This window comes from Neofelis nebulosa, chromosome 7 (genome assembly GCF_028018385.1).
Source record: "Neofelis nebulosa isolate mNeoNeb1 chromosome 7, mNeoNeb1.pri, whole genome shotgun sequence".
Classification (NCBI taxonomy): Eukaryota; Metazoa; Chordata; class Mammalia; order Carnivora; family Felidae; genus Neofelis; species Neofelis nebulosa.
The window spans coordinates 99409058-99435536 of record NC_080788.1 but is presented as its reverse complement, the minus strand read 5'-3'; the positions used below and the strand labels follow the sequence as shown (position 1 = coordinate 99435536).

The 26479-nt window shown below is 38.7% G+C and overlaps 1 protein-coding gene across 13 annotated transcripts in view; it reads left to right on the top strand.

Moving 5' to 3' along the window:
- NIN (ninein) overlaps positions 1–25885 on the top strand; it is a 102138-nt gene extending 76253 nt beyond the window's left edge. For 6 of the 13 annotated variants that reach the window (XM_058739003.1, XM_058738996.1, XM_058738998.1 and 3 more), the window contains 10 exons: positions 2005–2118; positions 4830–4952; positions 5607–5720; positions 6465–6611; positions 8283–8450; positions 9749–9898; positions 12181–12285; positions 15731–15931; positions 19701–19814; positions 21950–25885. In XM_058739003.1, the coding sequence (XP_058594986.1) occupies positions 2005–2118; positions 4830–4952; positions 5607–5720; positions 6465–6611; positions 8283–8450; positions 9749–9898; positions 12181–12285; positions 15731–15931; positions 19701–19814; positions 21950–22159 (1446 nt within the window). In that variant the 3' untranslated portion in view covers positions 22160–25885. Of the gene's footprint in view, positions 1–2004; positions 2119–4829; positions 4953–5606; positions 5721–6464; positions 6612–8282; positions 8451–9748; positions 9899–12180; positions 12286–14239; positions 14301–15730; positions 15932–17735; positions 18266–19700; positions 19944–21949 lie in introns of those variants that run through there. The other 7 variants (XM_058739004.1, XM_058739002.1, XM_058739009.1 and 4 more) reach the window with 6 other exon arrangements.
- Positions 25886–26479: the final 594 nt, after the last annotated feature.

The window sequence follows — 26479 nt, the reverse complement described above, 5'->3', positions numbered from 1 at the left end:
ATAGGAGAATGCCTGGATAAACGTGGTGGGCACAGTCACACCTTGGGGTAGTACTGTGTAACCATAAAAAAAGAGAAAGAGAGAGGGAAAAAAGAAAGGGAAGGAAGGAAGAGAGGAAGGAAAGTTGTCTACCAATGTGCAATTATTTCCAGGACACACTGTTACGTGAAAAAGAGAAGCACAAAAGAGTATAGGATGACTCTGTCCATGTAAGAAATAAAGGGATGTTCTAAAATACACATGCTCATATCCTCACTCATTTGTGTGAAAAATATACAAAAGTGATAAACCAGAAACTAAAGAGATGATTGCCATAGAAGGTGGGTGGGAAAGGGATGGAAGAGAAGAATGGGAAGGTTGTAGAAGGGATGAGGGAAGGGAGTGCCACTTCCCTGAGTAGATCTTTTCCCATGGCTCTGACTCTTAAAAGCATAGCAGTGTTTTACATACTCTTCACATACCCCCAGATAAACGTCCAATCGAAACCAATCAGATGGTGAGGAATACCAACCTGGAACACAAACACTAAGAAATGAACCTAACTATATTGTAAATGGATAACATAATTACGATGGGGAAGAAAAGAATTAAGTAAACTGGAAATGATTATTTTGACTCCATACTGTAGGGCTAAAGAAAAAAAGAAGTGTACACAAACACTAAAATACTCCAGCCAGTGAATGTGTTTCTCATGGGGGATAAGTCAGTAATTCTGAAACCACTTTGTGTATATTAGAATTGAGCAAATAAGTAAATAGATTATAGGCAACAGAACTGAGGTTCTCATTGTTGGAGAAGGAAGCTGCAAGGAGGAAATGGGGGAAGGCTAAACTGAACCCTCTGGTGTTGGACTGGAATTTGAGGCATTAGTATAAACTCAGGTTTCTTAATATATATATATATATATATATATATATATATATATATATATATATATATAATCTTAATCTCTCTCTATATATAGATTGATACAGAGATATAGATGTGTGTATATGGACGGAGTGCCCAGATCTTGTTTCTAAATACCATTTTCTTTTAAAAGAAGCCAGGGCTCCTTGGAAAAATGATTGATTCTAGGGCTAGGGCAGGGAAAATACAAGATGAAAGAAAAAAGTGCTAAAAATAAATAAAATAAAATACATGGGGCACATATCGAGAGGACACAGAACCCCACTTGAAGAGCTCCTCATGGCCAAAGCTGGAAGAGTTTGACCAACAAAATAATCATAGTAAAGGATAAAATAAATACAGAATAAAATAAATAGGTATGGATACAAACCGATATTAAAAATTGACTAAATGACTAAAAATTGACTAAAAAATGACTAAATGGGAGAGAATTAATACCTCTCCCTTAAAGCAGAATTCTGATAAATAAATGTAGAAAGAAAGAAGAAAATAGAAAGTTACCATTAGGCAAACATGAGAGTAGTAACTGTTGTAGACAAAATCCGATAGAAACTAAAATTAATAAACAAGTTGAAGGAGAAAAACACAGTTATCATCGTCTCAACCTGTCTCTCCCAAGAGAAATAACTTTGCAGTGGAGAGACTTGAAAAAACTACCTGAGAAATCATGTTCATGACGTTGAGGTGGACAGTCTTTCAAGAGATAATTTCGGGGGGCACCTGGGTAGCGCCCAACTCTTGGTTTCAGCTCAGGTCATGATCTCAAGGTTCATGGGTTTGAGCCCTGGGTCGGGCTCTGCACTGACACTGCAGAGCCAGCCTGGGATTCTCTCTCTCTCCCTCTCTCTCTGCCCCTACCCCACTCATGCTCTCTCTCTGTCTCTCTGTCTCTCTGTCTCTCTGTCTCTCTCTCAAAGTAAGTAAAAATAAACTTAAAAAAAATAGTTTTGGTTCATTCCACTGAATATAATGGTCATAAAAGAGTGTGTCGTTGAATCGGGGCTAGAGTTTTTTTAATGCTGCCTTCTGTGAACCCAGTAAGTTTCCCTAGGCTAAATGAGTATGTCCGCTCTTTGATTTAATTTTTCTTCTTAGTCCTCCACTTTAGTGTCTTCTCTGGAGGCAGAACTGTCTGAAGTGAAAATACAGACTCATATTGTGGAACAGGAGAACCTCCTTCTCAAAGATGAACTGGAGAAAATGAAACAAGTAAGACTGCATGCTGCTGGGAGTGGGTGCAGTGGAGAGGCTCACAGTACATGGTGTACCTGATGGTCTGGCGTTGCCAGCCACCGGACATCCTTAATACACTGTCCTGTCAACTAGCTCATTGCTTCGTAAAAGCTGAGGGTTTGCAGTACAAGTCCACGTATAAAGGCTCCTATTCCTAAACCTCTACATGCTGTTTGAGGTGTGTAACTGACATGTTGTAGACTAAAATTCTATAAATCAGTCACAGCCGCTTCAGTTTAAGAAATTTGTCGCTCTGCTTTCCTCTAGCCGGGTGACAAAGTAATAATAAGTTTGTCTAAAATGAAAGTGACTTTCTTGCTCATAACTTTAATAACTACTCATCCAGACTGGTGTGACACACACAAAAAGGTACCTCTTTCTCTTTTTTCTTATGGCAAGTATGTGGCATCTATCTTGGGCTAAGGAGCAAATTCTAGAACATTAGCAGGGATGCAGTCTCACTTATGAATTTGGTTTTAAGAAGCCTATGTCAAAGTTTCAAACAAAGACTTAATTTTAAGTATAAAAGAGGGTTCACCTTAAAGGTATATCCTGAGCATTGTCCTATTTTATTCTTAATTCTGTACTTTTCAGTGAGTACAGGATTTGAGCAATCCTAATTTATAAATAGGAGAATTTAGTTCTGTTTTTTAAAATTGCTTCACTTAAGGTTTACTTCGATATTAGGACATCCTTAGATTATCAGATTCTCTCTTTTGTATCTGTTCAGCCTGTGAGCACAAAGGTGTCCTCTGAATGCTGAAATACTGAGTCTCTAGCACTGAGTTTATGTTTGTGTTGATCTCTAGTTGACTCCTAGAAGTCTTGACTTCCTAATAGGATTATAAGCCTTCCGGGGAGTTTGTGCCTCTCCTAATGCCTAGTACTGGTACCTGAGAGGAGTTCTGTAAGTCAGATGCTGTTCTGCAGAGCAGATCTGTTCTGCCATAACAGAAGCTGTCTGCCTTTATAAACATTCCAAAAGTTGAAGCTCACCGGGCCTAAGTTTTCCAATGCTGTTATTACCAAGTTCATCCTAATTACCGTGGGCATACTTTTCTCCTTTACCTTTTGAAAATCTGTTGTTCGGTCTTTAAGATGATAATGATGGGCTCCAAATCCATAGCATGGGAAATGCATGTTTTGTGACTTTGCTAAGCTAGAGATCAGAAGAAAAGGAGTGGATCTGGGAGTAAGATAGCATGGTGAAGACATCATTTGGCATGTTTTTATTGTGAAGGTTTTACAGAGGCGGTGGGATAAACAGTGAAGTGGAAAAATGGTGAGCTTTGTCTGCCTTGGGTAGAAAGTTGTTTCACGGCATCTGGGCTCTTTTGGATCACGACAGTAGGGTAGTATCAGCCCATTGTTGCTGCCATACGGCATGGACCTAGGAAGTATGTGCTGCTCTGTAGGACATAATACAAGTAAAATTACTTTGTGAGTGAGAAATTATCTGTTGAACAGCAAAGAAACACAAGTAGCATCAGCAGAAGCCACATGCCAACCTGCACACCCAAAATGGTACCAGGCTTTGTGAGGTTCTGGGGATGAGGAAGCAAGGCAGAGAGCAAAGGAGAAAGATCCTTTAGTAAACCAATGTCTCAGTACTTTAAAATACATTGTCCTATGTCCTTCTGACTTTAGATTTGTAAGGTGTGCTGTATTTGTTCTCAGTTGAAGACAAGATTCAACCCTTAAAGTCTATTTTGTCATATTATTCTAAAGCTAAATGTGTCAAAGAACTTAAGGTATAAAGTAGAAAGATGGCCATAAAATCTTAATGATAATGAAGAACTGAAAATATGGAAGTCAAATGAAACAGAGGGAAATTAAAAATATATGGACTATGGGAAAGGGTAAAGACGTGTAAGAAACAATCGGTCTCTTTGAAGCAGTCATTGGCGGGGAGGTAGGAATCACTCCCATACCCTGGGACATTTAGCAATATCTAGGGCCATTTTTGTTTTTCACAACTGGTGTGTGGAGAGAGGGGTGCTATGGGCATCTAAAAGCCAGAGATGCTGCTAACCATCCTCTAGTACACAGGCCCCCCAAAATGTCAGTCCTAGTAAGGCTGATACTGAAATGGAACGGAAACAGCCTTTGGTTTGCCTTGATTCCAGTGGAGAGGAGGAAGCCAATGTGTCCGCATTAACATTTTACTGAGCCAGGCAATTTTGGCCTCTTCCAAAGGGAAGGACCCATGAAACAAACTGAAAAACGCTGATTGTTTTAGCTTTAAACTTGTCTTTGTATTGATACACAGTCCTTGGTTCATGCCAATTCTATACTCTTGACTGAGATTGCTGAAAAAGATTTTTTTCTAGTTAAAAAAGCATGAGGAAAATGTATGGTGCTATGTATGTACACATGTTAAATTGATGACAGAATGGCAGTATGTCACTTATTTTCCCCTGAAGGTGCAACGGAAGCTAGGACCGTTACGTAACAGTGTCTGTCTGCTTGAATCTATCTGAGCAGACATTTTGGCAGTCAGTTGGAGAATGGAGAGAATCGAGTAGGGAACATTTTGTTAAATTTAATTATAGTTCCTTAGAGTTTATATGTCCTCTGAAATATCTATGTAGATAGGGAAGTAGCAGCAGCCATGAAAACGCCCTGTTTATAAATACCTCTTTATAAATACAGCCATGAGACACGATGGGATTGTTGATCTCTTACAGCTGCACAGATGTCCTGATCTTGGTGACTTCCAGCAAAAACTTGCTAGTGTTCTCAGCTACAATGAAAAACTGCTGGAAGAAAAGGAGGCTCTCAGTGAAGAACTAAAGAGCTGTGTGGATAAGGTAGGAAACAGAAGACTTTTTACCATCACCATACAGTGTATACCATAGTGAGCATTTCTCTATGTCCAGTGGCACTCAGCAGTCCCGTTTTAGCCTGATCGTTCCAGCATTTCAGCAGGCCTTACGCGCCCTCTGAATTTCTGAGGTCAGGATTTTAACAGGAGGCTAAATTTGTTTAGTAATGATATTATTAAATATAGTAATATACAGTTTGCCTCATTTTAATATATAGCCATGCTACTTAATATATAAATAAGTATTGTCGCATATAATACTCTGAGATCTATTACATAGACACACGCTTTTTTTTTCTATCATATTTTCCCTAGCAAATCCCACAACACTGCTTTTGCCCCACCTGCCTTAGTAGGCATTCCATGTTTTCCTATTATGGTACACTCTTGAGAGTTTTAATTGCCTCCCGGCCTACCACTTCTCACCCACAATGAGGCAATGAGAGAGAAAAATGGAAACCACCAAAGAAAAGAGACTCTTCAAAATTAAAGGTAGAAAAGGGAGTCAGGAAAATGTCTGTGTTTTACCTTGCCCTGCTCCCACATGGCACTTATCTTTTCAGCCTCTGTGGAGATGCACAAATTGAGGCTAGATATGTTTGCAAACATGCCTGCTATCTCTTTTCTTTTCCTGAAACAGTTGGCAAAATCAAGTCTTTTAGAGCACAGAATTGCTACTATGAAGCAAGAACAGAAATCTTGGGAACACCAGAGTGAAACCTTAAAGTCGCAACTAGAGGCTTCACAGGAAAAGGTATGTGGCCAACTGTTGTTTCACCTGTACAGTTAATTATTTTCCTATGTATTCCAACAGAATTCCTAGTAGAAAGAATATTCCAGATAGAATGGGCCTAAGAGGGTTCATAATGATTCAATTTGATTAATATTTGTCATATGCTTATAGTGTGATGAAACTTGAACAACAGTTCCCTCAGAGCTCATTATTATGAGATTACCTCATCATTATGAGATTACTTATAAAAGCTTAAGAATACTGTGTGGAAATGACTGCTTGTTTCTGATTTAGAAAAAGGATTTCTAAGGCAGGTTCATGCCCTGTTTTGATATCTATCAACATTGCTTTTACAAATTTAGATTATTTTTAATTAAATAGATACTGGGGCACCTGGGTGGCTCATCGGTTAAGCATCCAACTCTTGATTTTAGCTCAAGTTGTGACCTCATGGTTCATGGGATTGAGCTAGCTTTTGTCATGCCAGCTGGTACTCACTGGTTCTGTAAGATATCACTTGGTCATATACCAGATGACTGTGTTAGCGACACCTTGCTCCAGGACATAGCTCATCATTGCTCTAAATATAACATCCTGTAAATATACATAATAACTGGGGTCTCCACGAGGCTACTAAAAAGAGCTGGATATAGTAAATATAAGGGACCTTGGAATTCTCTTATCTTAGCTCATTCATTCCTGGACATGCTGTAGGTGAGACCGTGAGGATCTGCATCACAATGTAAGATTTTTCTCATGATGCAGGTTCAGAGTTTAGAAGACACCCTACAGAATGTGAACCTGCAAATGTCCCTGATTAAATCTGACCTACGAATGACTCAGCAGGAAAAGGAGGCTTTGAAACAAGAAGTGATGTCTTTATATAAACAACTTCAGAATGCTGGTGACAAGGTAATTTCTTTTTTATTGAGGTATAACTTTATACAGTTAAGTGCACAGATTTTAAGTCTGTAACTTGAATATTTTTATGGATGTGTGTGTTTACATAAATATATGGTTGATCCCTGAACGACACAGGGGTTAGGAGCCCCGGCCCCCTGTACAGTCAGACATCCACCTAAAACTTCTGACTCCTCCAAAACTTAATTACTAATAGTTAGGCCTACTGTTTACTGGAGGCCTTACCAATAATATAAACAATTAACACATATTTTATGTATTATACATATTATGTACTGTATCCTTATCATAAAGCTAGAGAAAATACAATACTGTCTCAAAAAAAAAAATCTCCACGTAAGTGGATTCGTGCAGTTCAAACCTATGTTGTTCACGTGTATATTTTCCATAACTATGTATGTGCATATATTTGTGTAAACAACTCCTATTTCAAAATATAGAACATTGCCAGCACCTAGCAGGCTCTCATGTCTCCCCTCCAGTCGATAACCACAAGGGAACCACTTTTTGACCCACTGCCACCATAGGTTAGGGATGCCTTTTTCTGAACTTCATATAAATGGAAGCATAGTGACAAGGTTACGTTTTGTGTTGCGCAGGTCAGGAGACCACGCTGAGTTATTTTGCGGTAACAAAAACACTCTTGATGTTATATAAAGTGTATCTCATTTTAATATATCAAAATGCTATTTTGTGTGCTTATATAAATTAGAAATGGTATTATAGATGTCAGCCTTGTGGAGATATTAAGATTTTGTCCTACCATAAAAGGACAGCTATTTTAATCCAGTTATATCTTGGTGATACTTTTTATTTTACACACACACACACACACACACACACATATTTTTAAGCAGGCTCCACACCCAACATGGGGCTCAACTCATGACCCTAAGACCAAGAGTCTCACACTCTACCTACTGAGCCAGCCAGGAACCTCCTCTTTATTTTTTTTAAAAAGAAAAATAGTTCTTTCCATTTTAAAAAATTATTTCTGGGCTGACATTTTTCTCAAAATGAGATTGTAACTTTTTCTTTTTCATGGTTTAGCTTAAAACACAAAAGGCTTACCTACTTGTTACCTTTTTTAAAGCATTTTCCAGAATCCAAAAAATCACTTTGGTAGCTTAAAGCATATTCCTGAGTTCAGGGCTCAATTACATGGACAGTATGTGCTTTGGATTCTAAAAAAGGGTATGATTGCATATGGGAAAAATGAAAGAGTTTAGCTTGTGAAAGCTTTCAAGTTAGCAGTGCATCTTGAAGTTCCCTCTGTGTTCTGTTAACCAAAAGAATAGTGATCTGGGTTCAAAGCATTAACTTGATAAGTATGAAGCAATTTTTAAGGCCACCAATCTCTACGCACTTGGGTCCTATATAGAATTGACTTGCCCTACAGTCATCTTTGCTGTTAGACTTGATGGGACTATTTTGCCGAAGATCATTTTAAACAAAGAAGTTTCCAAACCTTTTTTAAGTCACACCCCCCAAATACGGTATGTATGTGTGTATATAGACACATACACACACAACATACACTCACCCCCATTAGAAGATACGAAGAATGAAAGGTGCTTCCTAAGAATTATTGTCATTGAGTAAATATACTCAAAACAGAAATCAGCTTGTTTTTAAGGCTTAACTCTTCAATTTGCTCTTAAGAACTGGGCCCCAGAAATAGCCACCTTCCATAACCGGCAGCAAAGGCCTTCTTGGGACCAGATGGATCATCTGATGAAGGAGGAACAACAGCTGCTTTGGCAAGAGAACGAAAGACTCCAAACTGTGGTGCGGAATACCAAAGCGGAACTCACGCACTCACGGGACAAGGTAACGAAAAGCGGCACATGGTGACATAGGTTTGAAAATAGTGTGGTATAAAAATGAATGTTTAATAGGACTGAAATGGGTCTAGGGTATGGATTTGAGTATTCTGCTATGGCAGACTTACGTTAAGAATGCATAATTTATCATTTACTTGCAAATAATTTTATCCTGATATGTTTATAAAATATTTTGTTTCATTTTGTGTAATCAGTTCTATACTAAAATCAATGATTTTAATCCTGACTTTCAATACAGACTCATGAGAATTATGGTAACTATGTATTCTTCATTTAAAGAGACTAGCTGTCAAGACTGATAGTACAAAAGTGGCAAAATTGGACTCCATCTTATTGGGCTAACTCCTTGTAAGAGAAAAAGTACCCCTTTTTAAAGATTCAGCCTTTTAAGGTTAGAATGGTCTCTGAAGATGATCTTTTCCAACCACTAAACTGATGTTTATATATAGTCTTTACTTTTGCTAAGTAGTTGACCAACTATGCTTAACCTATGCTTAAACATTTCTCTTAAGGAAGAACTCTCTGAAGAGCCACAGATAGCGATTTAGAACACCTACTCTGTGCCAGAAACTCTGCTATTGCTAAAGTTATAGCGTTGAACAAGACAGACATGGTCGCTGTCCTCATGGAACTTGTTGGTGTGGATACATGGTTTCAGGTGTGGACAGTCCAATATAAAATTGATGGGACTGTCACATCACTGACTCCTAAAAGCCATGCCATGTCAGAGAGCAAGTGCCTAGGACTATGTTTTCCTGACAGCCACGTCACCCTGTGGACGCCCAGCGATTTGGTAGATCCAGACGTCCTCTATTCTCTGGTCCTTACAGTGTTGGGTTTTTAGACCCAACCAGACTAAAAACAGATTTACCTAGAAGGATCTTTTGCAATCCAAAAAAAGCAGACTTCAAGAATTGGGAGACTTGGGGCGCCTGAGTGGCTCAGTCGGTTAAGTGTCCAACTTTGGCTCAGGTCATGATCTCGCAGTTTGTGAGTTTGAGCCCCGTGTCGGGCTCTGTGCTGACAGCTCGGAGTCTGGAGCCTGCTTGAGATTCTGTGTCTCCCTCTCTCTGCCCCCCCCCCCCCGCCCCTTACTCTCTCAAATATAAAGAAACATTAACAAAATTTAAAAAAAATTGGCAGGCTTGACTGGGAAAAAAAAGTGTTTTTAATACAACAGAACCCAAGTACTGAATAAAAACTTTCCTTATGTTCTTTTTTTGTTTTTCTTCCTCACTGGATGACTATCTTCACATTTCTTCCTCTTACATATGTTGTTATTAGGTCCGTCAACTGGAATCAAACCTTCTTCCCCCTAAGCACCAAAAACATCTAAACTCATCAGGTACGGTGAGGCCTACAGAGCAAGAGAAGTTGAGCTTAAAGAGAGAGTGTGAACAGTTTCAAAAGGAACGATCACCTACTAATAGGAAGGTGAGTTTTGAGAGTTTATATGTGTCAACGTCCTTACTGTGATGTGTCCCTAAGTGTATGTTTCTTTCCCTGCATGCTTCCAAGGAAGTGATCACAATGGTATATTTTGGTTCTTCCTTACATGTATGTTTTTGTAATCTGGTCAAATAGTATTATAGTTCTTTATGGTTGAGTGGTGGTTGCAAAGGAGCAGTTAACTTTAAGCATTCATAATGAAGATGGTTAATCATCTTTAGCAGTATTACAGCCCTTTTAATTTTTTTCTAGTATTTATTTACCTTTGAGAGACAGAGACCGAGCACACATGGGGAAGGGGCAGAGGGAGAGACATAGAATCCGAAGCAGGCTCCAGGCTCTGAGCTGTCAGCACAGAGCCCGATGTGTGTCAGCATGGAACCCATGAACCGCGAGATCATAACCTGAGCCATAGTCAGATGCTCAACCAACTGAGTGCCTCACAGCCCTTTTAAGTTAGCAAAATAGATATACTTTAAAATATATATATCCTGAATATCAGGAACATCTTCATATGGTCTGTGTTATCTATTGCTGTGCAACAAATTAAAAGAACAAACATTTGTTGTCTCCTTTTCTGTGGGCCAGGAATTCAGAAGCAGCTTAGCTGAGTGGTTCTGGCTCAGGGTCTCTCATGAGGTTGTGGTCTAGCTATCAGCTGGGACTACATTTATCTGAAGGCTTCACTGGTACTAGAAGATCCACGTCCAAGTTCAGTAATATTACAGGAAGAGGCTCTGTTTCTGGCTGGCTGATTACCAGAGGCCTCAGGTGAGAGAGAGAGAGAGAGAGAGGGAGAGAGAGAGGGAGAGGGAGAGGGAGAGGGAGAGGGGGAGAGAGAGGGAGAGAGAGGGAGAGAGAGGGAGAGAGAGGGAGAGAGAGGGAGAGAGAGGGAGAGAGAGGGAGAGAGAGGGAGAGAGAGGGAGAGAGAGGGAGAGAGAGGGAGAGAGAGAGAGGGAGAGAGAGAGAGAGAGAGAGAGAGAGAGAGAGAGAGCGAGCGCTAATCCTTGGAAGGGACACACCATCATTTCTGCTGTCTTCGGTTGGTCACACAGACCAAGGGTGTGAACACCATGGGTGGACATCAGTAGGGACCGTGTTGGAGGGGGGCTACCATGTGGTTAAGTCTCTAGAGCAACTTTTGCTTTCTGTACTTGGTTCCCTGAAGTAAGAGATCTAAGCCCAGTGCTACCCTGGGAGTTCTTGTCCCTTGTTTTTCTTTCTTCCTTCTTCTCAACCAAAACTCAGAGTGGTCACTGTTACCTTCCTCTTCTGAAAATTATGGTTTGTGTAAAAATCTGGGAAGAATGATGAACAATCATTTGTTTCTGTCACAAAAATGTTATGAAAATTTTAAGTTTGTGAAAGTTATGACCATAGGCGGTAAGAAGACTGGTTTGTGCTCTAAAGCCAAAATGCCATTTAATTTTAGGTACATTCAAGTACATTTTTCAGAAAGATAAAGGGTTTCATCCAGCTGCTCACTGAGAGAAAAGTCTAATGATAGGTTTTAACTTGAAAAGATTACTCTTCTGTTTAAAAATTCTTGCTACTCTCCTCAGCTCTTTTTGATAGAAACCAAAATCAGCCTTCTATAGAAGTGTCCTGTATTTCTACTTAGCAATATTCCGAATTCCTGGGTCAGGTAGCTCATTAGATTCTTCCTGCAATAGAGAATTCCAAAAATGGATACTCATAAAATCTTCAAATTTAGTCTTTAAAATTGAGAAAGGAGTTAAATAAAGCAGGTTTTTTGTACTCTGTTTTAAACCCGACTTAAACTTTGCCTTAAGACTGTTTTCCCCACCGATCCATCGTAAAGGATCATGAAAGTGATGTAGTGAAAACTTCTACCTTTTTTATTAATAAAACGTACTGGAAAATATCAGAGTACATGGTTCATGGTAAGGATAAATATTTCATGAAATTTTCTTTCAGTGATATGTACTTATAACTGATGATGCGTATATCTGTACTTATGGGTATGAGTTTATGTCCTGGGTGTGTTTCTTACAGTGAGTGACACTAAAGTTTGCAAGCCAGGTGCCTTACGGAATCTGTTCTATGTAAGCAGTGATGATCAAAAACTAAATATAATTGATGCACTGAATCATAGTGCTGTTTTCCTTTGCTGAATGATCTTTGCTTTCTTCCAAGGGGTGAGATTTCTGACTAGCATGGATTTGTCAAAATAAAGAAGAGCAACTCAAGTGTTTGTTTGTAAAGGAAATTTTTGGGTTTTTTTGTTTTGTTTTGTTTTGTTTTAGCAGGTCAGTCAGATGAATTCCCTTGAAAGAGAGTTAGAAACAATTCATTTGGAAAATGAAGGCCTGAAAAAGAAACAAGTAAAACTGGATGAGCAGCTAATGGAGGTGAGTTTTTAAGCAAAGGGCCTCAGTCTGAAGAATATTTTAATCCACGAATGTGCCGTTTGTTGAGAGAGAGCAGCATAGCATGAATTCCTATTACGAGAAAAACTGGAAAAGTATGCTGCCAAGCTGAATTCTTTGGTCTGTCTTACCAAGTTTGATAGACATTTTTGCTCATTACATAGTCACGGGAATTTACACTGCTTCACAGAGGAAGGAATAATGTGGGTAATCCTAAAATGCAAGGACCCATACCTCAACAAATTCAGGGGGCGGGGACTCTGATATTGGCCCAGAGCTCCCCACCACTGCTGTGATTGTAACGGTTTCCCGATACCTCCCATATCATACGTAGTGTTTTATAGATGGATTGCTAACAGCCTCTTGGGTTAGGAATTTGGGAATATCAGCATGTAGAAGTTTAATGTTCAGGTGCTGTCATGGTTTATTACAGATTTGTAATTCACTGCCTCGGGAGAGGTACATCTGTTAAATATAAAAATGGAGTTGTAAAACTTGTCAGCTCGGACATTGAGCATCCAGTCTACCAGATTGCTTTCTGATTACTAAGTACAATTACAGGATGTAAAACAACATCCGTACAAATCCTCCTATAATAAGTAAAAACTTCACAGAGATATTTTGCTTTGGGTAGATGAAAATATCACGTAGTGTACTATAAAATTTAGCTCAGGTAGAGAGGCATGGGTAGAAAATGTTTTTGTGCTCTTAAAAACTACTACAAATACAAATATCTTAAAAACAGAATTATAGGATGAGAGAGATTTAAATATTTTAAGAAATTGGACATGCCAAGGTAATTTTAAATGGATGATTTTTACGAAATCTGGCGAAATACTGGCAAATATGTCACACTGACATTTAAATGACCACTGAGGTTTCTGCCAATCTTATGTTCTCTGATTTATCCACTAATAGGGAGATTAAACTATAAATAGCATATAATAAGTGTGTTCAAAAGCCCAAGCTGCAGGCTATGTTTAGATACAGACATGCTTTCTGATGAAATAATTATATATTGTGAGGAGTAAGATATCTGAAGCTAAGCCCCACCTCTCTAGTACCAAATTGATAAGTAACAGGGTATATACTTAGGCAGTGGCAGATCCTCTCCGAATGTTCTGCTAACAGGCCAATTCTTCTCCCACCTGCTCGAGCCGTCCTCAGAAACCCCCATCTCTTCCTAACCCCCCTTGACCTGATTAGCCATCATAAGCAATTTCCCTTCATTATTTTTCAGAATTTTTAGGATCAAGGAATTTCAGGAAAGCTTTCTAATCTGATGTAGGCACTCCCTTGACGGAAGGCATCTCTCCTCATCTTTCTATGCCAGTTTAAAAGTCGCTGATGTAATACAATACATATCCATGCTCCAGGGCATGCTCCCACATCACTAGACTAGGAAATAGAAGAATTTGAGTCACACTCTGGGGCTCTTTGAACTACATGAGGCGGTGTTCTATAAACAGTTCATTTTGAACATTCAACAAAGGGGTTCCAGTCCATATCAGCACTTCTCAAGTCCACTGGGTACCTCCGGTAGCCAACAGTTTTCAAACACTCAAACGAGAAAATTGCCATTTGGAGATGCAGAATATAAACTGTAAAACCAAGTATTTAACATCAGATCCACCCGTGCTGGACCTGGAATCTTCTAAATAATTGTAGTGGGGTAGGTGGAGGAAAAGGTGGTAAGTTCCCAAACTCACATTGCAGTTGCAGGATCAGAGCCATAAGATATTTTAAAGTTTATACACGGAGAAATGTAAATGTTGGTGTTTTTGTAAGTTCTTTCTGACTTGAGCACACCTATTCAGGTATATAATATACCCAGTTTTAACTGTTCTCTTTTTGTAACTCATACTTTTCTTCCTCTCTTTATGACTCCTGTAATTTTCTTTTGTTTTTGTTTTGTCTGTGGCTAACCTGTACCTAGAACTCTGTGGTTGGAACTAGCAGAGAAGGGTGCAGTTCTCTGCCTGAGATAGTGTGTGAAGGTAGAACATTCTCTTTCAATCAATTTCATAGCATGGAGACCTCTCATTAGACTCCCTGTTCATGTAATCATTTCTACTGACTGTAACAGTTAATACATACTTAAGGTAAGAGCCAGTATTCATTTTCAGTTTGCTTTAACTGTGGCATATGTCTGTTTACATTTAGGCCAGGATTTTCCTCAGTATGTAAAGATAAATGTGAAGAAACTCATCCTGCTGATAGAAAATCATGGGATCCTAACTCTCCCTATTCTTTATTCCTGAAAATAAAATGGTGGGTTTTCTAAATCTGTAACTAGAAATATTTCAAAACGGGTAATCTCCCACCTCAGAACTTTAGCTTGAAGGAAATGGATAGTGGCTCTGAAGTTTCATGGTAAATGTTTAGTTATAGTCGTCTCTTAGAGGGCCTATTTCCCCTCTCAGAAGCCTTGAGGTGCTTCTTCTTGAGTTGGGTACTTGGTCGTCTTCATTGCATGCCTTCTGTTGAGTCCTCAGTCCGCTGAATGTATCGACAGATGTGGAGTGCCATGCTTCACTGGCCACATGCAGTGTGCATTCTCCTTCCTTTTCCTCTCCCCAACTTCGGCATGTGATACACACATCATTGTCTTATGGTCTTGAACAAGTATTTCTATATCACCCTGTGTCCCCGAATTGCTTATCTTACAGTGCCATTTAAGAGTTGAACATTGACAAAATAAAATAGGTTAAAATAATTTTGGATAGGAGATTCTTTGACTCAGTTGCTAACCTGGAAAATACATAGTCATTGAACATTTGCTTTTAAGAGTCTTTATGAATGGTAAGTAAAGTGGCAAAACCCTAAAGCTGAACCACTTTCTCCCCTTTGCTTACCCCAACTTGTGTCTTTATTTTTATTTTTTAATGCTTTTATTTTTGAGACAGAGAGAGAACATGAGCAGGGCAGAGAGAGAGAGGGAGACACAGAATCCAAAGCAGGCTCCAGGCTCTGAGCTGTCAGCACAGAGCCTGACGTGGGGCTCGAACTCATGGACCGTGAGATCATGAACTGAGCTGAAGTCGGTTGCTTAACCGACTGAACCACCCAGGTGCCCCGCTGTTTTTTTAAACAGGCATAATTAAAAGTTCTAGTGCCAGAAACAATGAAGTAGAATTCAGACACATGACTTATATCATGTAGCTCCATCATGAGTGAGGAAGTACATCTTTTAAGTCTAAAACTTTTAAGAAATCCTACTTCTTAACTATGTTATCTCCTAAGGAAAATGACCCTTCCCGTTACTCACTTCTTACTCAAGTCACGTACTGTCCTGTGTTCAAGTGATCAGTGGGTCTGAGAGGCCGTTAATGAATTCATCAGCTTCGTTCCCTCTGCTTGACATTTGCAAGGGCAGCTCTGTGCTTGAAGGCACTGCGGCTGACCGGGCTCCGCCTCTGTCCTCCAGATGCAGCACCTGAGGTCCACTGTGATGCTTAGCCCATCCCCTCCCACGTGGGATCTCCAGCTGCGCCAGCAGCAAGCCTGTCCGACGGTGCCCAGGGAGCAGTTTCTGCAGCTTCAACAGCAGCTGCTGCAGGCAGAAAGGATAAACCAGTGCCTGCAGGAGGAACTTGAAAACAGGACCTCCGAAACCAACACGCCGCAGGTACGAGGCTCTGTTTTCCCTCATAGTAAACTCAGATCACCTAATTTGACCTGTTTATTGGGAAGCTCTACCCGTCCAGCGGTGGAGATTAAGAACTTAACGTGTCTGTTGAAGAGTCTCACCTTACCTGTGTTTACAGACCCACGGAACTGCAGTGTTGTTTGGGTTTGGTTTTTTGCAGTGATGCTTTTGAGCTCTCAGCTTCTAAGCTGGGTGATGAAGTGTTCTGGGTCTCCTTTGCACATTCGTAATCCATGACAAAGGATCAGGATCACTTAAGCACAGTGTACAGCTGACCTAACAGTTTTTGACTTGACATTTGTGCGATGCCAGAAATATTACAGAATTCAAGTTCACCTCTGGGATACGCAGTACTAACACAGGCCCCTAGGTTTTCCTGTACCAGAGGGGTACAACCTGCTGAATTCCATAGAATTCACAAGTGGGGACTTTGTGGAGTCAGTGACATAAGGGAAAAATGTCAACTATGTTTTTTAAAATCAACTAGTTTCAAAAACTCTTTCAGAAAATCAACATCTTTTTCCCCTTCCCTTTGAGTTAGAATCATCCTAGCTTCTTACAGACATAATCTGATACAAGCTGGATTTTCAAATAGTTCTCTTAAGTGCTTCATTCATAGTCCAGCTTTGCTTGTCGATTTTGTTTATTCAGAACCAATAAAATTAAAATTACTCCTTCGTTTGTATAATTTTAAATGAATCCTTTCTGGTTTGGATGCTCATCTTCTGTCTCTCAGTGGACATTTAATAAGGAATTTCCCCAACTCCTTTTCCCTAATTGTCTCAAAGTGGCTTTGCAAAGTCAAATTAGCACTACAATTACACAGTGGAGCAGTTCTGTCTTCCTCTTCTCGTAGTATATATCTATGGTTTGTCATTATATCCTCTGTCATCTGCCCTTTCAAACAAAAGGTTACAATTAGTTTTGTCTTTTGTGCTTTAAAAATCCACGTTTTTGGAAGCTTCCTCTATTCCACTTCAGTTTCCAAATATTAAAATTGTGTAGATGGGCTGTCGAAGATACTTCAGTAATTCATTACAGAATTGAGTTATAAAACCTTGACCTCAGTTTTTAACAGACATTGTATCCATTGCTTTCTCATTCATGCTATTTTCAAAACATGTTCTTCCAACCCACCTGCCAATGTTTAAAAATAAAAAAATATCCTTTTACTCCAATTACTTCAGGATAAGATTTAAAAAACCTTAGTACAGTTTTTGCCTAATTTTTTTCTAATGTTTATTTTTGAGAGAGAGAGAGACAGAGTATGAGCAGGGGAGGTACAGAGACAGAGGGAGACATAGACTCTGAAGCAAGCTCCAGGCTCTGAGCTGTCAGCACAGAGCCTGACGTGGGGCTTGAACTCACAGATTGCAAGATCATGATCTGAGCCAAAGTCAGACGCCCAACCAACTGAGCCACCTAGGCGCTGCAAAGATTGTTGAGGTTTTTGTACTAAAAAAAAACAAAAAAACTTTTTTCTCCAGCCAGATGGCAGAGTGGACTGCTTATTGTTGTCTCTAGAATACCACTGCAGGCTCTTCTGTTTCTGGCCCCTGAGCTGACACTAATTTTAAGATTATAGAACATTATTAGAATCTGCACGTCGCCTCTGTGTGTGGAGTGATGTGATTTCTTCTGCCTCTGTGTTGCTTTGCTTGCATTGTAGTGTTAATGTGTGTGCTTTTAAAGATTGTTTGCATTATAGATGTGTGAATTTAGACTCCTCCCCAAACATGATCTTGACATGGGGTGAAGTATACCACTTGCCTTCTTTCTCTAGGCCTTGCTACCGGAGCAGCGAGCAGTGCATGCAGATTCCTACAGAAGGATTGGGCACCTGTGAAAACTGGGCTGCTATTGATGACATTTCTTACCATGGCAGCTACTCAGATGCACACGCTCCCCCCCCCCCCCCCCAAACACACACAGAGACATAAGCTGGAAAACATTTTGGAATCAAGTGCTCTTTTAAATTATATTATTATTATTATCAAGCCTTTGCAGTATTAGGTCTCTTATTTATTAACGTAGAAATGACAGTTTGTGAATCAAATTCACAAATTTCAGCTTGTTACAAATCATTTTATTTATACCATTTAAAGAATGTGGACTTGAGATTCTTGAAAGGATGTATTCTATATATTTTCTCATTCCATATGCTGTAACTATTTTTAATAAGAGGTACTACTTTTATATATGGAATTGGAAGAAAATTTGGGTTATTTATACTGTTTTGTATAAGATGTATCATGCTTTTTTGACAGGAAAAAGAAAAATTTTGATGAAACAATAAAATAAATTTTAAATATATGACTGCCTTTGTTTTTCCTCTTTCCTCTTTGGCCATGCTCCATGTTCTTTGAGTTATATGTTTTGTTTTGTTTTGTTTTTTTAAATTTTTTTTTTCAACATTTTTTATTTATTTTTGGGACAGAGAGAGACAGAGCATGAACGGGGGAGGGGCAGAGAGAGAGGGAGACACAGAATCGGAAACAGGCTCCAGGCTCCGAGCCATCAGCCCAGAGCCTGACGCGGGGCTCGAACTCACGGACCGCGAGATCATGACCTGGCTGAAGTCGGACGCTTAACCGACTGCGCCACCCAGGCGCCCCTGTTTTGTTTTGTTTTGTTTTTTAAAGCAAGTAGAAATCAGGCATCTTCCATTTACGTTTGACCTTTAAAAAGCCATTCTTTTTTTTTTTTAAAGCTAAATGTTCTCAAAGCTTCTTTCTTGAAATTTACTTCCTGCATTGGACTTTGACCTACTACAGTTGTCTTCAAACTAATCACATGGTTCAGTTGTTTATATCTGAATAAATGCTGTTGCTTTATCCAAACATTGGCTTCCAGTCCACGTTTGGTCATTCTCCATGCTTTTAAAAGGGGTTATACCATCAGCCATTAACACCTGAGTTTTGCTTAATGCTTGAAGAACCTTTAAAAACCTCAAATTCCTTACATGGACATTTTCGTGACCTGCAGGGAGGGCAGCTGGCTGCACTCACACTCTCTTCAAAACCCACATAACTCCTTAACCTATCACTGTTGTGTGAGAAGAGGAGAAGCCCTGGCTCTGTTTCTGCCCTCTCGTTTTATCTATGAGTTGTGGGGAGATTCTTAAGTTTTTTTTATGATAAACCCAGCCTCCAATCCAGATGTTTGCTTCACAATGGCAAGTCAAATTGGGAAACAGATGACAACAATAACTGGCAGGAAGAAGCCGGTTATTATAAAGAAAGGAACAGTAACACCCTCACAGTAATCAGCCATTTTACACAGGAAAAATGGACACGCAAATTGCAAGCTGACTGGAAATGCTAAGTGATCCTGAATAAACTCAGTTTTGTTTTGGTCTTGAGAGACCCACAGTATTGCCAAGGCCCAAGTCACAGATGGAAAGGTTGATAACCTTATTTTTAATTTACCATTGAAAACTATTTTACTAGAAGAAGTGCACACAGGTACTAAAATGCGGGTTTTAAGAATTTTGCTTTATCTCAGGGGAAGATAGTAACACAGATTTTTTTTTTTTTAATCTTTGATTCTCTGATAGGATTACTTTTCTAATGTGCAACCCATGCAGTGTTCAGAGCCCCCATTTCATCAGAAATCCACCCCTCCCGTTACAAAGGCACATATTTACTGTCCTTTCTCTAGGCATCTTGTGGGAAAAATAAATTACTAGGGCTTTCTTTTCGGTATGGCATATTTTTCAAATGACAACACATTTTTTTCTTCCCTTCAGGGAAACCAGGAACAACTGGTAACTGTCATGGAAGAACGGATGATGGAAGTTGAACAGAAATTGAAACTGGTGAAAAGGCTTCTTCAGGATAAAGTAAATCAGCTCAAAGAACAAGTGAGCCTCCCGGGTCCTCTCCACCCACCCACCCCACATTCCACTTTTAACTCCAGTTTTACATTCCTTTATTGCCATTAACGTGTTAATTTTTGTTGTCAAATAAAGGCAAATTCTACTACAAACGTATAGCAGGACTTAGGATTCACTGTCCCCCATACCACTCCAAAAATATGAATTCTGTATTCTACATTATTTTTCCAGAGCTAAGGCCTGTTTGTCCACAATTTTGAAAATGTACATTTGCTAAGAGACTCATCTGGACCTAATGCATTCCTAATGAAGTTCCGTGGCTCAAATTTAATTTTTGTAGATTTTTATTTGCCCAAGACAGTAAACATTCTATTTAAATAACTAGAAAATTTATGTTGGTAAAAAATGGGGAGATAATAAATGGAATTTTAGCTTTGCTGTTTGCGATGGCTATGACGACTTCAAAAAGTCTTCTGGCTATATCCAGACCCCAAAAGGCTGTGCTCTGAATTAGAATAGGGACCCTGGCCTGCTGGTGGCAGGTGTGGCCTGGGTTTAGAAAGTATTTGTGTAACCACTGAAGAGACATGCAAAAAAGGACCACTCTATAGTAAAGATTTATAGCTACTTTGGAAACTGAAATTAAGACCTGGGGAGGTGGGGGCAGAAATTGTCCCACCTGGTTTTCTAGACACATAAAACTTAAGAATAATAATACCAAGAGAAGGTCTTAATGGAGAATTAGGAACTTTTCTTTGCCCAATATCTTAATCACAAAATGGAAAGAAAAGAAAGTCTTACACAATAAGCATTTATTCAACCCTGTGATCATTCACTTATTCAAGACATAGTTACTACATGCCAAGTCCTTTTCTAAGTGCTAGAGATATGACAGTGAACAAAATCCTGCCAATGGGGAGCGTAGTTCACATACAAGGTATTAAGCATTTGGCAAGGTGGTAATTTTAAACAAAGAAAATCCGATCCACTCTATTTTCAGCAGAGGGGAACACAGGGAAGAATACTTGATCTAACTCCATGCTTTAAAGAAAGTTTCCTGAAGGCCTCTTCAAGTATTGACAGCTGAGTAAGATTTGAACAGGTGAAGAAGTGTGAGAAGGGCATTCTAGGCTACGGGAACATCATGCAGTTACGACAACATATGGTGTGTGGACATCTACAAATATTTTGGCATTAACAGATCATAGTGTCCTGAGAGGAGCAGGAGAAGAAACGGGAGAAATAGGGAGGAGTGGGCAGTAGAGGGTCTTAGGATGAAGAGCCAGGAGTGTTTTGTAAACGGCAGGAAGGGAGAGAAGAAGGGATGAAATGTTTCCTTAGAACAGCTCAATAGGGTAGGTTAGTATGTTACACTTGCCCGTCATCTAGATTCCAGGCTTCAGGTGTTATCGTCTTTATCATTGCCCTTTGCAATGCTAATAAATTAGCCACTCTCAGTTGTTCTTTTTTCCCCTGAAACCTCTATACTTTTAGATGCCCTGGTTAAAACTGCCTGTAAAATGAGGTGTAATGAGGGAAGGGAGGGTTGGAATACATATAATAGGAACCAAAATAAAATTATCGCAAGGCCACTGACAAGTTTTCCCATCCCTTGACTATATATTTTAACCATAAAAATTAAAGTCTATCTTCTGACAAGTTCTATGTAAAAGAGGAAGAGTTAAGGAAAAGGAGCCGCCCAGATCTTACCTCTGTATTATAATACATGAACAAAATTTTAAAATAATCAGTAGGTTATAGCTATGAATGGGAGGGAAACTCAAGCATCTGTTAAGAACAGAGTTAAAGTTCACACCCTAAACCTCAGAAGTTATGAAAGTATTTTGCTATTTTTAGAGAAAGAAAAAGCAGTAACACCTAATTTACTTAGGTGGGGAAAAAAAAAGCTTTCATTTTTTGAGCTTTGAAATATCAGTCTGTTCTTTTATTAGTGGCTTCTACAAACTTTATGCAAAGAAACAGCTTGGAAAAAGTGGATGTGCTCTGCCTGTATCCCTGATGCCACGTCTGATGTTAAACCTGTATTGTTAAATAAAAGAATATAAGTCATTTGCCTTTATGAACAACTGTCCTAATGTCAGACCTTAAACTTAAGACAGTTACAGAAATGGAGTCAAAATGTTTCTGGTTTCTGTTTCTAGCTGTGCAAGAATACTAAAGCAGATGCGATGGTGAAGGATTTGTATGTTGAAAATGCCCAGTTGTTGAAAGCTCTGGAAATGACTGAACAGCGACAAAAAACAGCAGAAAAGAAAAATTACCTCCTAGAAGAGAAGATTGCCAGCCTCAGTAATATAGTCAGGAATCTGGCACCAGCACCACTGACTTCTACACCTCCCTTGAGGTCATAGCCAAGCCAAAGGATACACTCATTTGTGCACTTTACTGAAATGGATGGAACATTTCAGTAGGTTCTCTCAACCCTTTTTTTTTTTTTTTTTAAACCTTTACTGGTTTAAAGTTCAGCTCAACCTAAAACTGCCAGCAACAGAACTGTACTCTCCATTCACTGTAATTAGTTTTTCTAAAGAGACTCTAATGGGAGCTGCAAATAGTCACATATTTCACTGTTTAAATTATTCCCCAGTTTTGAATTTTAAAAACATACCCTGATAGCCACCAAAAAGGTGGGTATGTGAACACAATGCAAGAATCTTAAAACCCCCAGTTGTGAATAAGTTAAAAAACAAAACAATATTATGTACAAATGTTTGTGTAAATTCCAGGTATTTTAAGTTTTAGATCTGATGAGTTTGTTTTGATCTTTATTTGAAAACCAAATGTCTGTCTTCTTACACATTTAAATATGGAGAAGTCATTCTGTTTCCAATAATTTTGGCTCTTTAGTGAGAGACCCTGAGCTCAATAACCACGGAGGACAGAAGAGCCAAAGCCCATGTACTTGACCTTCTAACACCTATGGCAGTATTACCACTCCTGATGGATTATGGATACTAAAAACTGATTTACTCAACTACACGGTTAACTAAGGTTAAAACTGTACTTGCTTTAAAAAAACCAACTTTCTTTAAGCATTTTTTTTCCTTCTGACAAGTTTCATTTGGGGAGCTTATCTTCTAAGAAATGGATAAAGCCACATTCTTATAGCATTTGAGCTATAAGGAAAGCACTGAACACAAACCACTTTCAACAGTTACTCTTAGAAGAGAGTTAAGCAAACCATGTGGGTTTCTCTCTCTCTAAAGTCTTGGAGTTCATCAACTTACTTTTAGGGTTGCTTCAAGAACTCAGGGAACAATATTTTAAATGGTCTTCCTGAAACAGTAGGGCCTCTTTAAGAATCTGAAATGCATAAGCCATGTGACCTTATTTGTCTTAGATTTAGAGCCATAGGATTTTTAGTTTTACATTTTCACTGAATTTACTCTTTTGGAAAAAAAAGCATTGATTTTAGCATTAAAAACCTAACTTGAAGTTATTATTTGTTTAACAGAGGAATAGGAAGTATGGAAATTTTAACCTAACACCTCAAATCTGATCATAAGAATTTCTTAACTCTGATAAGCACTGGCATGCATTCTGAGGTAAAGGAGTGCCAAATAGGATTTTCCATTCAGTCGCAAGACCAGAACTTTCTAGAACAGTCAACATTTTAGAATAGGTAACTTTTATTTTCCCCAAGTAAAATCTTTACTTCTAGCCCACTTCAGCTAGTCAGGCATTGGTGGAGGACTTACTATGTGTAAGACACTAACAAAGCTCATCTTAACTAGCTATTTGTTTTTGTGGGACAGCAATTAGATGAGAAAAATTCACTCTGATACATTCCTGGAAGGCCAAGCCCATCAATTTACAAGATAAATAACAGCAAAATCACATACTGCTTTATGGGCAGCAACAAAAGATGAAGCAAACCGCCTAAGAGGTCATATAGAGTTAACAAAAAAAATCTTTGGGCACCTGGGTGGCTAGTGGGTTAAGCATCCAACTCTTGATCTTGGCTCAGGTCATGATCTCACAGTTCATGGGATGGAGCCCCTCGTGGGGCTCTGCCCTGACAGCATGGGCCTGCTTGGGATTCTTCCTCTCTCTCTGCCCCTCCCTGACTTGTGCGCGCAAGCACTCGCGCTCTAATAAACAAAAAAAATTTTTTAACAAAATTTGCATCAAGCTACTTTAGAGCTCTTTGTGGCCTAACCATCTATTAGTCCCACCTGACAACCTACTGCCGGCACCGGAGTCCTCACTACCAGAGCTCTGACAAGGCATGGCCGTTTGTGGGACTGGAATTCACATTCATGAGACAGACCTTTTCATGTTTGGACAGCTCTTATCAGAAAGTCATGAATACCCCCCTGGAAAAATAACTAATTTTAATTCTTCCCTTTAGTTATCCTTCAAAACATTTGATGTCTGCTGTCACGCCTTCCTTAATCTTTCTTACCCAGTACAAACATTACTAGTAAGCCCAACTACTTGTATGGCATAGGCTTTAACAGAGAATCTTTTTCACTTAAAACTGTGTTTAGACCTAGGCTACTAAGGTCATAAATAAACTATGCATCTGTGGTATATTTATGTAATATGATTCAAGTTACTCAAGGTTATTGCTATCAAAACTGAACAAGCAGATTACTCAAATTACTGGCTTTAGCATATGATCACATGTGTTGTATTTTTTACATTATGAAAAGCATAGGTTAATTTCTCATTAATGTGTATTTACATGTATATAAAATGCTGTACAATGAATGTAAATAGGACTTTCTGGAAAGTTTTAGAAAACATTCAGAATCCCCTTTATCCAAAAATCAGAATGCTGCTCAAATGAAAGTTGACTCAGTCAATATCTAGGTGCTTATTCATTTCTTGCTTTACTGCACTTATAAAATTGCAAGACCAACATGAGAAATAGTTACCTTAAATTTACATATTTGTGCAGTTTATTTTTGTAGACTAGAGTGGGAATTTAGCTGGCAATTTATAATAGCACGTTATTTTATAGGCATTTAGCCACTTGTTTATTAAAAGCAGTGGTTAAACTTTCTTTGTATTTCTGAACAGTTATTTATGTTAGTTTTAGAAGATGGGATCTTCATTTCAAGGAAAGAAAATCAGGTTTGCCTTTATGATATGTTAACTGAGGCAAAAATGTGTGTAACAAAGCCTACATTGTTCTATTTTTGCTTTCTTATGCTTTTTAGAGCCTGAACTCTTAAGCTCAAGTTGTGAGGAGAGAAAAGTAGAGAGGGAGGGGTAGAACTGATCACAGTATTTTATTTTTCTAAAACTCCTTTAAAACCCAGATTTTAAAAACTTTTAAATGTGAATCCTTCCCAGGAGCTTCAAATGCATTGCTTATGTATTTAATCTCAAGCATATTTTACATAAATAGATCACAAAATCATGAGTTTTTAGGGTATCAAAGGAGGTCTTACAGGTCTAGTGTTTCAAAAATGTACAAATACCCAGGTCAGGTATTGTTATGATGAACTTTTTTTTTTTTCTGGAAGAATGAATAAAAAGTCTACTTTATGGTCAACTTTGACATGTAGGAATGATTTTTTGTGGGTTTTTTTCTTGAGTGAAGAAAAAAAAAAAATGTGTTGTTTTTGTCAGCATCTTAAAAGGTATTCCCAATCCAGGCACGACTAAGTGCTTTGTAAGAGTATTGAGCAAGTCTTGTTTTGAATGGATTACCTATAATGACTCAGTGGAATGAGAGACAAGTTCGGCCAAAAGCCAAGTCAAAACCTAATAACCAAAGTATTCCATATTTAAAACTTACTATATCATGTTAGGGCCTATTTGAACATCTCATAGACTAAAACAGAAAACACTGCATGGCATATGGATAGCTGTTTAATAATAAAAGTTAGCTCTTTATTTCTCAGCTTTTTTGAATGATTTAACATTATGAGAAGACACTTTCAAGGGAACACTGGTTTTGTGGAGGAAAAAAAAAACGAGTTCATCAAAAGCCATCCACAGGATAACTTTTTGAAATAAAATTGTGTATGTGTTGATATCAACTTTGTATATTTCATCTTAACCATTCCATCTTAGGAAGGTTTTAATGTGAGCTTAAGATGTAAATAAATAATTTTGCAAACATGGCTGTTTTGTATACATCCTGAACTTTTAAACAGTGTCCATGTGTTTACCATTGGTCCTTAGAGTAAAAGCATCAAAATACTGCACTAAACACATTCTACAAATGCAGAGTCTCAGTACCCACTCCAGACCTAACACGATATCCTCATATTCTGCATTTTAAGAAGATCTGAGCGTTGGGACTCCATTTCTGTCATAGAATTAAGGACTTCTGGACCAGCCAGGTTGGGGTCTCTATACCCTGTAGTATGGTTCATAATTTACTTCTAGAATCCTGACTTAACCTCAGGTGAGGCCCTACTTGAGATTGTGGGTATTTCCAAAGTGGCTTGGTTTCACTTTTCCATCTTTATGGGTGACTCAAACTTTCTTAGTTGAGCTGCTCGTGACTGGTTAGATATATGCAAGTATAGTCATAAAAGTTAACCTGAACGAACATTGAGGCACTAGCTGAATACTGAAACGTAGAAGCAAAATGGTGGCCAAACCAGACCCATCTCACAAGCCTTGTTTTATTTACTTTTCAAGCTTTTACTTATTTATTTTGACAGAGCAAGAGCATGCAGGGGAGAAGACAAAGAAAGGGAGGGAGAATC